This window comes from Zootoca vivipara, chromosome 4 (assembly GCF_965207765.1).
Source record: "Zootoca vivipara chromosome 4, rZooViv2.hap1.1, whole genome shotgun sequence".
In the NCBI taxonomy this organism is placed as follows: Eukaryota; Metazoa; Chordata; class Lepidosauria; order Squamata; family Lacertidae; genus Zootoca; species Zootoca vivipara.
Genome location: NC_142587.1, coordinates 100,359,271 through 100,373,008, shown reverse-complemented (window position 1 = coordinate 100,373,008; position 13,738 = coordinate 100,359,271). Strand labels below are relative to the sequence as shown.

At 48.5% G+C, this 13,738-nt stretch overlaps 1 protein-coding gene across 3 annotated transcripts in view; it reads left to right on the top strand.

Annotated features, from left to right (window-relative positions):
• ARRB1 (arrestin beta 1) overlaps positions 1 to 13,738 on the top strand; it is a 111,977-nt gene that overhangs the window by 68,217 nt on the left and 30,022 nt on the right. For all 3 annotated transcript variants that reach the window (XM_060273992.2, XM_088668891.1, XM_060273991.2), the window contains exon 2: positions 2,385 to 2,415. In XM_060273992.2, coding sequence (XP_060129975.1) covers positions 2,385 to 2,415 — 31 coding nt within the window. The remainder of the gene's footprint in view (positions 1 to 2,384; positions 2,416 to 13,738) is intronic.

The following is a 13,738-nucleotide window of genomic DNA, read 5'->3' as shown; positions in this document are numbered from 1 at the left end:
GCTGATGGCAACGGAGGAATGGAAAACTCCAGAGGGAAATCCCTGGCTGTCATTTACCGCACAGCAGTAACGAGGACAAACTAGATTGCCACCAGTGCAGGATGCTCGTTCATTTGCCTGCTCGGCAAAGCTTGTCACTTAACGATGGAAATCTCAGCTTGAATCTCGCATTACCACTCTCATTACCGCAGTCAGGGATGTCGTAGAATCGAAGAGTTGGGCGGGGATCCCCAGTGGTCATCTAGTCCAACCCCCTGCAATGCAGAAATCACAGAGTGTTGGAATCTGTATTGGAGTCAAACTGGGGTCAGGTGGTGTTGTTTTTTAAATGTACAACTTAAGAAATCAGTTGCTCCGGTTGTAGCTCTCTGGGCTCTCAGAGGGACGGTGTGCATGCCGCAGCCCTGGTCGACTTCTCTCAAAGCGAGGAGTGGATTGGGTCCCTCCATTGAGCTGAATGGAGAGGCTTTGGCAGGTCAGGGGATTCTGTGCGCCTGCCTCCTCCTATTATTCAATTTTCTTTATTTGTGCAGCCGAAGCGGCTGCAAAGCAAGATGCATAAAAACAAGATAAAATACACTGCAAAAGTTGAAATAATGATTCAAACCAGGCATTCTGTCCTATAAAAATGAGCTCCACTTATCATCCATGCAAACCTTTCTCAGAATTGCCACTGTAATGGCAAAATGGGCTGCCCACTCAGAAATGTTATAGGGACCTAATAGAAAGTTGATCACTTATTTATTTCAGAAAATTCACACACACAAACAGCTCACATGAAGATTTAACAATAACAAACACCAGAAAAAATTTACAGCCATACTTTAAAACTTAGAAAAGTTGAAATACTAAAACAGATGAGAACTACCTCAACTTCCTAAACATCTAATAATCCACTATATGTGTCGGCTGAAAGTTTTAAATTTTTGAACAAAGCTGTTCTTATGTCCTCATCAACTGGGCAAGCAAGCAAGCAAGCGATGGGGTAAAAGTTCAAGCACATTACCCAGTCAGGGAATTCTATGTGTATTTTTGGGATTTGTGAACAGGATCTATGGGTCTTGGTGGAGCACAGGCTTAGGAAGAGTCAGCCGTGTGATGCAGCAGCAAAAAAGGCTAATGCTATTATGGGCTGCGTCAACAGAAGTATTGTGTGCCCGGGTCAGGGGAAGTCATAGTCCAATTCTATTCTGCCTTCCTCAGACCACACCTGGAATACTGTGTCCAAATGGGGGGAACCACAATTTAGGAAGTATGTTGATAAGCTGGAAGCTGTGCAGAGGAGTGCAACTAAGATTATGAAGCGAGTGGCATCCAAACCTTATGAGGAACGGTTGAAGGACCTGGGTATGTTTAGCCTGCGAAAGAATAGACTGAGAGGGGACAGGATGGCCATCTTCATATATCTCAAGGGCTGTCACATGGAAGAGGGGGAAAGTTTGTTTTCTCCTGCTCTGGAGGTTAGGACTCGAACCAATGGCTTCAAGTTACAGGAAAAGGGATTCCAATTAGAGAGCTGTTCGACAGTGGAAAGGGCTGGACTCTCCTTCCTTGGAGAATGTTAAGCAGAGGTTGGATGGCCATCTGTCATGGCTGCTTTAGCTGAGATTCCTGCATTGCAGGGGGTTGGACTAGATGACCCTCGGTTTAGTCAACAGTGTGATGCAGCAGCTAAAAAAGCCAATGCAATTCTGGGCTGCATCAATAGGAGTATAGCATCTAGATCAAGGGAAGTAATAGTTCCACTGTATTCTGCTCTGGTCAGACCTCACCTGGAGTACTGTGTCCAGTTCTGGGTACCACAGTTCAAGAAGGATACTGACAAGCTGGAACGTGTCCAGAGGAGGGCAACCAAAACGGTCAAAGGCCTGGAAACAATGCCTTATGAGGAACGGCTTAGGGAGCTGGGTATGTTTAGCCTGGAGAAGAGAAGGTTAAGGGGTGATATGATAGCCATGTTCAAATATATAAACGGATGTCATATAGAGGAGGGAGAAAGGTTGTTTTCTGCTGCTCCAGAGAAGCGGACACGGAGCAATGGATTCAAACTACAAGAAAGAAGATTCCACCTAAACATTAGGAAGAACCTCCTGACAGTAAGAGCTGTTCGACAGTGGAATTCGCTACCAAGGAGTGTGGTGGAGTCTCCTTCTTTGGAGGTCTTTAAGCAGAGGCTTGACAGGCATATGTCATGAATGCTTTGATGGTGTTTCCTGCTTGGCAGGGGGTTGGACTGGATGGCCCTTGTGGTCTCTTCCAACTCTATGATTCTATGATTCCCTTCCAACTCTACGATTCTGTGCTTTGCACATTAGTTCCTGTGTGCTGAAGGTCTCTCTCTCATTCCCCCTCACTCACCTTTTCCTTCCCCTCTTGTTTTTCAGGGTGTTCAAGAAAGCCAGTCCCAATGGGAAGGTAAGCTTCACCAATTCTTTGAGTTTCTTTCGTTTGGGGAAGTGGGAGGGAAGAAGAGGGAGGGGAAAATGGGATTTTGTTCTTGTTATTTATTTCTGGGAGTGGGGAACTTGCATCCTCCCTCCCTCTGGATGCAGGATTCAGACTCGGAATAAAGTCTTCTGCTAAAAGCTTTAAGGCATCAGTGAGTGCAGCCCGTCATCAAGGCAAGGCACAGCAGGTGTAAGGCATGGCTACACGAGCTTTGCATATTCTAGATGGATTATTGAATATTTCTTTATCTGATACAAGTTTTATTACAACTTATTTGCATTGGATCGGATTCTTATGGGGTGTGCCATCTTTGTTGCTTATTTCATAGAATCACAAAATCATAGAGTTGCCCATCTGCTTCAACCCCCTGCAGGAATAATATTTTGCTGTTTCTCCGTCTTGCAAACTACCTTGTATATTTGTTTAGTCGTTTAGTCGTGTCCGACTCTTCGTGACCCCATGGACCAGAGCACGCCAGGCACTCCTGTCTTGCACTGCCTCCCGCAGTTTGGTCAAACTCATGTTGGTAGCTTCGAGAACACTGTCCAACCATCTCATCCTCTGTCGTCCCCTTCTCCTAGTGCCCTCCATCTTTCCCAACACCAGGGTCTTTTCCAAGGATTCTTCTCTTCTCATGAGGTGGCCAAAGTATTGGAGCCTCAGCTTCAGGATCTGTCCTTACAGGGAGCACTCAGGGCTGATTTGCTTCAGAATGGATCGGTTTGATCTTCTTGCAGTCCATGGGACTCTCAAGAGTCTCCTCCAGCACCACAATTCAAAAGCATCAATTCTTCGGCGATCAGCCTTCTTTATGGTCCAGCTCTCACTTCCATATATCACTACTGGGAAAACCAAAGCTTTAACTATACGGACCTTTGTCGGCAAGGTGACTTCAGCATGGCAAGCGGGGCGTTTATTTGCACTGTGCAGGCATATGAGACCACCTTTGGGAGGACTTGGAAGGCGACCCAGATGATCAAGGATTTGGAAACCAAACCTTATGGGGAACGGCTGTGACGAGCTGGGCATGTTTAGCCTGGAGATGTCAGGATTCTGTCAGCGGCTCCCAGCTGGTTGCCCAGGAAAGTATAAAGACAAGGAAAAGTTTCTTACCGTCCTTTTTTTATTTCAGTCTTTACAGAGAGAGGCTATAGAACCCAGCCTCTTGGATAATGGTGTTGTCCCGAGTGAATTTCCACCCCCCACCGTCTCTCCCACTTCCTCATTCATCACTTCTATGGGTGCTGCTACATGCCTTCTGTCTTTGAGTTCTTTGTCCTCCTACTTTTAAGGCTTCCTGGGTTCTGGGTGATGGAGGGTCTGGGATGTTTTCTAATGACAATGTTTCAGCCGGGCGTTGTTCCGGCTGCCCCATGATTTCCCAACTTTCCCCCTCATCTGCCTCTGAGGTGCGACCTCCCTCAAACCCCTGTTGTAAATCTATACCGTCTTCCTCCTCCTCCTCCTCCTCCTCCTCCTCCTCCTCCTCCTCCTCCTCCTCCTCCTCCTCCTCCTCCTCCTCCTCCTCCTTGGAAGGGTCAGGATGGGGAGGCAGCATTCACCATTCCTCCTCTGCCCAGTCCCTGACAGGAGGAGAGGAGAGGTGATCTGAGAGCCATCTTCACTTCTCTGAAGGGCTGCCATATGGAAGATGGAGCAAGCTTGCCTTCTTCTGCTCCAGAGGCGAGGACCTGATGGATTCAAACCAGGCTGCACCCGTTAGAAGGGTCTGGCCAGCTTCTCCCCCCGTCCCCATTGTTTCAACCAGAGTACAGTGGTACCTCGGGTTAAAGACGCTTCGGGTTACAGATGTTTCAGGTTACAGACTCCGCTAACCCAGAAATAGTACCTCGGGTTAAGAACTTGCTTCAGGATGAGAACAGAAATCATGCGGTGGTGGCAGCGGGAGGCCCCATTAGCTAAAGTGGTACCTCAGGTTAAGAACAGTTTCAGGTTAAGAACGGACCTCCAGAACGAATTAAGTTCTTAACCCGAGGTACCACTGTACTTGGAAAATGTTGTACAGTCAAACCTCTTCTTACGTCCGCCTCTGCTTGCGTCCATTTTGCTGAACATCCACGGCAAACCCAGAAGTAACCGGTGGGTTTGCCGCCGTTCGCACGTGCGCAGGAGTGACGGTCGCTGTTTGCACATGCGCAGAAGCGGGCAATCGCCGCCCACACCTGCACACAACGGTGCCTCTCCGAGCAACCCGTTTTGACCTCATGAAAAGATTGTTCAGAATGCCAGCATTCACCATTTGGGCCGCCCTTCACCTTGCCAGCAGGCTAAGTGCTTTTCATCCAAGGCAACAACAGCCCTCCTGCACAAACCAGCATCTTGTTGCTAAGCAAGCTCACCTGTGCCGCCTCAGCCTGACCCTGATGCTTTTATAAGAGGGGAGGGAGGATGCCAGATCGGATTGGCTGAAGGTGGGGAACAAAAGACTCGGCTGGGTCTCCGAAGACGCTTTCTGACTCTGCCGGGGGACTTGCCTCTGAGTTGACTCCCAAATTGCTTTGTCGCCTTTTGAATCCTATTCCCCCCTCCCCCTTTCCCGTGGGGCATGAGTTTCTCCAAAGCAGGACTCTTGCTTGCTGTGGGTGGGTGGGTAGAGGGGCTGAATCCCACACCTTTTGCAAACTAGGAAACTCTGTTTCTGCAAATTCAGAACTAGAGGAATAAAACAGGCAAACACCCAGAGCTTTCTCAAAAGGCATTCTGAGTATTGGACGGGACCGTAGTTCAGTGGTAGAGCAGCGTTCAGAGGGTCCCAGGTTCAGTCCTCCCAGGTAGGGTGGGAGAGACCCCAGAGAGCTCCTGTCAGTCAGTGTGGGCAGGGGCATAGGAAGGGGTGCACCCCCCCCGTGTCATATTTCTCATGTCTGGAGCATTACAAGGGCAAGGTGGTGGTGGTGGGGAGGACATTATTTCAGAGAGCTTTGGCTCTGTGGATATTTTCCTTTGATAAACAATATGTCTGCATGGAACATGGAATTTGGCCAGCCAGCCTCAGGGGGTGGTAATGGGGTGCAGCAGCAATGGGAAGGTCTCAGGATGCCTGGGTCCCCAACTCCTTCCCAGGCAAGGAAAAGGCAGTTTTCGATGGGCTCTCCAGCTGACCTATTTAGTGAGCATTCATCCTCATTTGTCTGCACAGAGCTTTGCAGGATGTTGGGTTACATCTGGTGTTGACATTTGTCGTGATTTGTTTGTGGGGTGCTTATACAACTCCGAGCATGCCCTCTGCCCTCCGTCTTGACTTGCTTGTGGCATGTTTACACATCTCCCCACATGAGTCACTGGCTGGCCTCTCGCTTTTCCAAACCGCAAAACGTCCAGCTGTTTTGCTTTTTGAAGCAGATTTTGTTGTGCCGTGTGGCAGAGCACTTCGATCCACTTCAGTTGCGTTAAACTAGCTGTTGCACAATGTCTGAGAGAGTGTCCAGGGCTCCCAGGCTCCAGTTTCCCTGGAATGAAGGTCAGATGAGACTGGTGTCTTTAGAATACAGTGGTACCTCGGTTTACGAACTTAATCTGTTCCGGAAGTCCGTTCTTAAACCAAAACTGTTCTTAAACAGCACAACTCTCTTGCTCTCGTTCTCCTACCCAGCAGATCGGTGAGGGGACTGGAGGCAAGGCCCAGGCCTTCGCCTGAAGAGTACTCTCGCTCAGTGGCAGCTCTTGCAACCCAGCTTATTCTTTGGGGATGCTGTTGAGGATACTGAAGTGGCCAGCGAAGGCCATTGTCCTGCAAATATTCTGCAGATGCCTGATTGTCGTCTTCCAAAGCAACTACTCTATTCCAAACTTAAAAATGGAATAAATGAATAAATTTTTTAAAAAAATGTCCAGTAGCACCCTAGAGACCAACAAAGTTTGTTCTGAGTGTAAGCTTTTGTATGCATGCACAATTCTTCAGATAAATGGAAAACAAAAGAGGTTCAATGATGCTCTCAAGGCAAATCTTTAAAAATGTAGTATAAACACTGGCAACTGGGAAACACTGGCCTGCGAGCGCTCCAGTTGGAGAACAGCCTTTTACCAAAGGTGTCATGGGCTTTGAAGATGCTCGAACTCAGGACTCAAGGGAGAAACGTGCTAAGAGGAAGGCACGCTTGGCAAATCCACACCTTGATCAACTCCCGCCCGGAAACCTGTGTCCCCACTGTGGAAGGACGTGTGGATCCAGATTTGGCCTCCACAGTCACTTATGGACTCATTGTTAAAACCGTGTTTATGGAAGACAATCTTACTCGGCTACGAGGGATCGCCAAAGAAGAAAAAGACCTACAAATAAACATGTCTGACCAGCAGAGCAACATCCTTTGTTAGATTACAACCTTCCTTGGGCACCCAGGTGGTGCTGTGGTTAAACCACTGAGCCTAGGGCTTGCTGATCAGAAGGTCGGCAGTTCGAATCCCTGTGACGGGGTGACGGGGTGAGCTCCCGTTGCTTGGTCCCAGCTCCTGCCAACCTAGCAGTTCGAAAGCACATCAAAATGCAAGTAGATAAATAGGAACCGCTACAGCGGGAAGGTAAACGGCATTTCCATGTGCTGCTCTGGTTTGCCAGAAGCGGCTTTGTCATGCTGGCCACATGACCTGGAAGCTATACGCCGGCTCCCTCGGCCAATCATGCGAGATGAGCGCGCAACCCCAGAGTCGGTCACGACTGGACCTAATGGTCAGGGGTCCCTTTACCTTTACCTTGGGCACAGGACCTCAAACATTGGAAGGAACTCAGGGCATCATCCAGACTGACCCCACCCCCAACCCAAATCATGATGTTTTGGTATGCACTTGAAACCTTGCTGCAAGATAGTGACACCTTCACAACCACCCTGCGAGGTAGGCTCGGCTGAGAGATGCTGGCTTTTCCATTCCCACATGGGCACCTCTCCTGAACAGAGAATTGGGTGCCTGCCCACCGGGGCTGACCTCCGGAGACCCAGACCTCTCCAGGAGCAGTCAGACCTTCCTGGCAAAGCTCGGTCCAAGGTTGCCGTCGAGCCGCATTCACGGCTGGAGCTCAGCCAACAGAAGATTTTGAGCCTCCTCCAGTGTCCTTCGCGAGGAACCCATCTGCCGCCAAGGCCTTGTGGATCTGTCGGCAGGCGACACTTTTGATCCGGAGTCGTTTTCTTCCCAGATGTCGGCTGCCGGCGACGGTGAGTCATGCAGCCAGCTCCTGAGCCCGAGCCCTCGAAATGTGATTGAGATGGAGGCTTATTCAATAACCTAATTGGATGAACTGCAGGGTCAGGGAGCTAATCAGCTGTGCCTGGAATTCCTGGGGCTTTGCGCAAGCAAGACTATTGTGCGTCGTACGGCTGATGCCGAAGCCCAGAGAGGGTATTTTTTTGGGGGGGAGGGGGAGATAGAGTCTGGAGAAATAAGGGGAGCAGGTGCAATGCAAAGAGCACGGCTCGATGGCTGATTGTAGAATCGTCGAGTTGGAAGGGTCCCCCAGAGGTCATCCAGCCCAACCCCCTGCAATGCAGGAGTCACAGCTGAACCTTTAATAGCTGAGGGAGATGTGGGAGGGTCAGCTGCTTACGCAAGGAGGAGGGCGAGGCTACCGGTGGCTATTAGCCACACTGGTTATGTTGCATAGTGTGATCAAGGATCTGGGAACCAAGCCTGATGAGGAACGGTTGAAGGAGCTAGACGTGTTTAGCCTGGAAAAGAGGAGGTATGAGAGCAATCTTCAAATATCTCAAGGGCTAACACGCGGAAGATGGAGCAAGCTCGTTTTCTTCCGCTCTGGAGAGTAGGACTCGAACCCATGGCTTCAAGTTACAAGAAAGGAGATTCTGACTCGACATCAGGAAGAACTTTCTGACAGTTAGAGCTGTTCAGCAGTGGAACAGTCTCCCTTGGGAGGTGATGGACTCTCCTTCCTTGGAGGTTTTGAAGCAGAGGTTGGGTGGCCATCATGGATGCTGTAGCTGAGATTCCTGCATTGCAGGGGGTTGGACTAGATGGCCCCTGGGGATCCCTTTCCAGCTCTGCAATTTGATGACCATTCGCCAAGTGCTATAATCACACTGGTAATGCCTCTATTCTGGACATCCCTCCTTCTCTGCTCAATTTCACCACCTGTGCATCTTCCTCCAAGCATCTCTTCCCCCATCTGCCCCCCTCCCCCCTGCCAAGGCTGACAGACTAGGCCTCACCTCTACTTTACTTTAAAACCTACAAACTAGGCCTCGGCTCTACTTTACAAACTAGGCCTCGGCTCTACTTCACAGCCTACAGACTAGGCCTCAGCTTTAATTTACAGCCTACACACTAGGCCTTGGCTCTAATTTACAGCCCACAGACTAGGCCTCAGCTTTAATTTACAGCCTACACACTAGGCCTTGGCTCTACTTTACAGCCCACAGACTAGGCCTCAGCTCTAATTTACAGCCTACAGACTAGGCCTCGACCCTACTTCACAGATTAGGCCTCGCCTCTACTTTACAGCCTACAGACTAGGCCTCGGCTCCACTTTACAGACTAGGCCTCAGCTCTACAGCCCTTTAAATACTATCCCGAGTGGAGCCCTGGGTGGGGGGAGCCACAGGGTGTGGGGAGGGGGGGGGACGGGATACCTCATGGGTCACTACAGGATAGGAGTAATCACAGGGATGAGACACAACCACTGGGCGGGAGGAGGAAAAAACACGTAGTCCAGGGGGAAACGGACACATCCTCCCCCTTTCCTGGGCACAGCAACGCGTCATGGATCGTCACAGGGTGGGGGCAGCCACAGGGATAACCCACAGCAATGCGTGGAAGGGTCAACTAGTATATATATAAAAGAATGGAAATGGTTTATTGAATACTCACAGATAACTTGTGAGCAGATAAGAACAATGGCAGGACTATTGTAACAATCTGAAGTTTCATAAGAGTTTAAAGTTAAAGAAGAGGAGTAAATGAGCAAATTAAGTCAGTTTGGACATGCAGCAGATATTAAAAATAAGTTTAAGGAACCGCAGAAAGAGGGGGAAAGAAGCCAAGTTTTGAAATGTCAAAATGATTGTAAAATTAGTTCTAGACAGGTAGGTAGCCGTGTTGGTCTGACGTCATCGAAACAAACAAACAAAAATTCCTTCCAGTAGCACCTTAGAGACCAACCAAGTTCGTCACTGGTATGAGCTTTCTTGTGCATGCACACTTCTTCAGATACCAATTCAGAAAGCTCATACCAATGGCAAACTTAGTTGGTCTCTAAGGTGCTACTGGGAGGAATTTTTTTTATTTTGTTTCGACTACGCCAGACCAACACAGCTACCTACCCGTAACTGGGCTCGTAACTGTTTTTAATGATGCGCCTGATGTAGCCACCCCTGTGATTAAATCACTTTAATGTGGTCCTGTTCAGGCAGCGCATAAAGGTTTGAGAGGAGCTCTCTGGCCTTCCATGAACTGCTTATCTCTGGCCTTCCTGGAGGCTGGAAGGGAAGAAGGCAAGGTCTGCATTTGAATTTGAATCGAGAGGGTGACTCACTTCTGCGATTCCTGGAGTGGCTGTAGCTGTTTCCGAAGGGCTCTCTCCTGCACTGCCTCCCTCCCCGCTGGGGCGGCTTGTTAGGACAGCTTCACGGGCTCTCTGAAACCGAGGGTTTCACGCACCGGTTAAGCAGGAAGGTGGTCTGCACCAGGTCTGGTCCTAACTTTAGGCCTGGGCAATCTCTCAATATATCGTCCAAAACTGGTTTGAAGTCCGTATCGTGATATCTGTCTCATAATTTTTGACGTGGCAGCGTATCGTGAATCGTGATGTGTGTGTCTGCTGTGAAAAAAATCACGATGTGCCAAAATGTATAGAACAAAAAAACGAATGTTGGAAATGTAAGGAGAAGGGAGGTACTTTTTACCATACAGTGGTGCCTCGCTAGACGAATTCAATTCGTTCCATGGGTCAATTCATATAACAAAAAATTAGTCTAGCGAATCCCATAGGAATGCATTGAATTTTTTATTATTATTTGCCCATAGGAACGCATTAATCGAATTTCAATGCATTCCTATGGGAAACTGCGATTCGCTAGACGAATTTTTCATAAAACGAATTCGTCTAGCGAGACAACCTCCGCTCGAAAAATCCTTCCGTTAAGCGAAAATTTCATCTTACAGGGCGTTCGTTAAGCGAGGCACCCCTGTATGTGGTGGACATGTAAAGAAGTGAAAGCACTCTGGGAAATGATATATAATGAGTTAAAGAAAATGTTTAAAAACACCTTTGTTAAAAAAAAATCAGCAGCTTTTTTATTGGGTATAGTGGGTAGAGAGATACCGAGACAAGATAAAAAATTCTTCTTATATGCAACAATGGCAGCAAGAATTTTGTTAGCCCAAAGATGGAAACAACAGGAGCTACAAACAAAAAAGAAGAGTGGCAGGTGAAAATAATGGACTTTACAGAACTGGCGGAACTGCTGGGAAGAATCCAGAACCAGCAAGACGAAGCATTCCAAAAGGCCTGGAACAAATTTATATTATATTTGGAAGACAACTGTAAGCCATTAACATCATTAGCAGCGTTATCTGCAGATCTGTAAGGTGAAATTGCTACCTATTCAGGTTAAGTAATATAATATTTTAGGTAATGATATAACAAGGTTAGGAAACAAAGTGAAATGTAAAGATGTAAAGTTTAATTTTGTAAACCATCAGACGGGAGGGAGGGAAGTCGTTAGGCTCAGTCGAGCCAAAGAGATAAAACAAGAGGGTATGATGTTACGTAATGTGATTATATGTAAATCCAATAAAAATCATTTAGGAAAAAAAGAAGAAAATGTGTCTCTCGATTCCGGCAGCCCCCCTTAGCTCTCTCAGCTCAGCTCTCCCTGCCTCCTGCAGTGGGGCAGGGAATCGCAAGAGCAGGCGCCAGCGAAAATCACGATGTGGGGGGAACTGCGCAGCCAACGAATGCCTCTACATAGCTCCATCCTTATTTCAGACGTTGCGATAGATCAATATATCTCAGTGCTTAGCTGGCGATATATCACGATGCTGAAAACCGCATATCTCCCAGCCTTGGTGAGGTTGATGCTTCTGGTGGCAGCTGGTGCCGCCGGAGAAGAAGACTTCTACACGCGGCACATAGTTGGAACTGCGTAACTCTCTCCTGCAGGAGGCAGTGAGGACTCTGCCACCCTTTCTCTTTCTGCTCCTCCCTCTTCATACCTCTTCTAGTTCTGGGAAAACCAGCAGGGATGGGAGCTAGTCGCAGCAAGAGTGGGGGGAAGCCTGACTTCCTCACCAGCCGGATTCCTTGCTGCCTCTCTGCCCCCCTCTTCTCCAGCTTCCCCTTCTGCCTCTGTTTCTGGACTGCTCTCTGTCAGTGACTCTCCCAGCTCACTAAACCTTGTTGTCTCTTCAGCCTCTGACACCTCCTCCTTCCTGTCTGCTCCCTCTTCTCCCTCTGACCACTCATGACCACCAGTCCCCTGGCTCTGAGCGAAGTTGAGGTTTCTAGAAAGAGGGTTCAACTTGTAGGCATGGAAAGTCTTCAGACCGTTGAGTAATAAACAGCGTTTATCCTTCCAGGCATGGAGCGTAAGTCTCTTGGCGGCCATAAAGGCTTGCAAAACCCAGATAAAGCTGCTTTGGAGCACTGGAGGGCAGCGGGTTGAGGAAGGCTGATCTTTGCCAAGTTTACAGGAAACCTTTCCCTTCCATTGCCGATTCCTGTGATCCCATGGGGTTGAGATGGATGACCCTTGGGGTCCCTTCCAGCTCTGCAATTTTATGGATCTAAGAGCACACAGGCCCCTTTGGGCTGCTGGCGGGTAACTGAGTGATTAGGGCCAGACGGCTATAAAGCGGGAATTGAACAAAGCCTGCCTGGTTTTCTGCCACAAGCCTTGTAAATCTTTTTTTCTAAATGCTGCGTAAGATGGATCAGCCTCTGAAAACTAGACACGGTCCAGCACACCAGTAGGTAGGATCATCGAAATTCTCCCGTAAGCTCCTCTCAGAGCCATCTGTCGGTGGCAAGTCTGTGCAAAGAAGAGCTCAGCTTAGCTTGCATTTGTTAGTCTTCCTTCCTTGCTTCCAAGCTGTTGTTTTTGTTGTTTTAATTCGAAGTTGATCAAGGAAGAGTTTATAGAGGGCAGAGATCACCCCCTGCCCTTTTATTAGCAAAGCCCTCCTTACTCTGGTAGTAACTTGCCAGAAAATGTCAGCTGCAGAGCACAGGCTGGGCATACAAGGGACCCCAAATACAACCCTTGGAATCTTCAGGTGAGAAGTGGAGATTTGGGTAAACGGTGGAACAGTCTGTCTGCATGCAAAGTTCCCAGGTTCAATCCCCAGTGATATATCAATATATCATCAGAAACGGGTTTGAAGTCCATATCGTGATATCGCTTTCATAATTTTTGACCTGCCAATATGTCAATAATGATGATGTTGAAGTAGTAATAATAATAATAATAATAATAATAATAATAATAATAATAATAATATATTACTTATACCCCGCCCATCTGGCTGGGTTTCCCCAGCCACTCTGGGCGGCTCCCAACAAAATATTAAAAATGCAATAAAACATCAAACATTAAAAACTTCCCTAAAGAGGGCTGCCTTCAGATGTCTTCTAAAAGTCAGATAATTGTTTATTTCCTTGACATCTGGTGGGAGGGTGTTCCACAGGGCGGGCGCCACCACCGAGAATGCCCTCTGCCTGGTTTCCTGTAACCTCCCTTCTCACAGGGAGGGAACCGCCAGAAGGCCCTTGGAGCTGGACCTCAGTGTCCGGGTTGGACGATGGGGGTGGAGATGCTCCTTCAGGTATACTTGGCTGAGGCCATTTAGGGCTTTCAAGGCCAGCGCCAACACTTTGAATTGTGGTCGGGAACGTACAGGGAGCCAATGTAGGTTTTTCAAGACCAGTTTTATGAGGTCTCGGCGGCCGCTCCCAGTCACCAGTTTAGCTGCCGCATTCTGGATTATTTGTAGATTCTGAGTCACCTTCAAAGGTAGTCCCACGTAGAGCGCATTGCAGTAGTCCAAGCGGGAGATAACCAGAGCATGCACCACTCTGGCAAGACAGTCCGCGGGCAGGGAGGGTCTCAGCCTGCATACCAGATGGAGCTGGTAGACAGCTGCCCCAGACACAGAACTGATGTCACTTATGTCACAGTGTTTAGATCAGGCACCCCCAAACTGCAGCCTCCAGACGTTTTGGCCTACAACTCCCATGATCCCTAGCTAACAGGACCAGTGGTCAGGGATGGTGGGAATTGTAGTCCAAAACATCTGGAGGGCCAAAGTTTGGGGATGCCTGGTT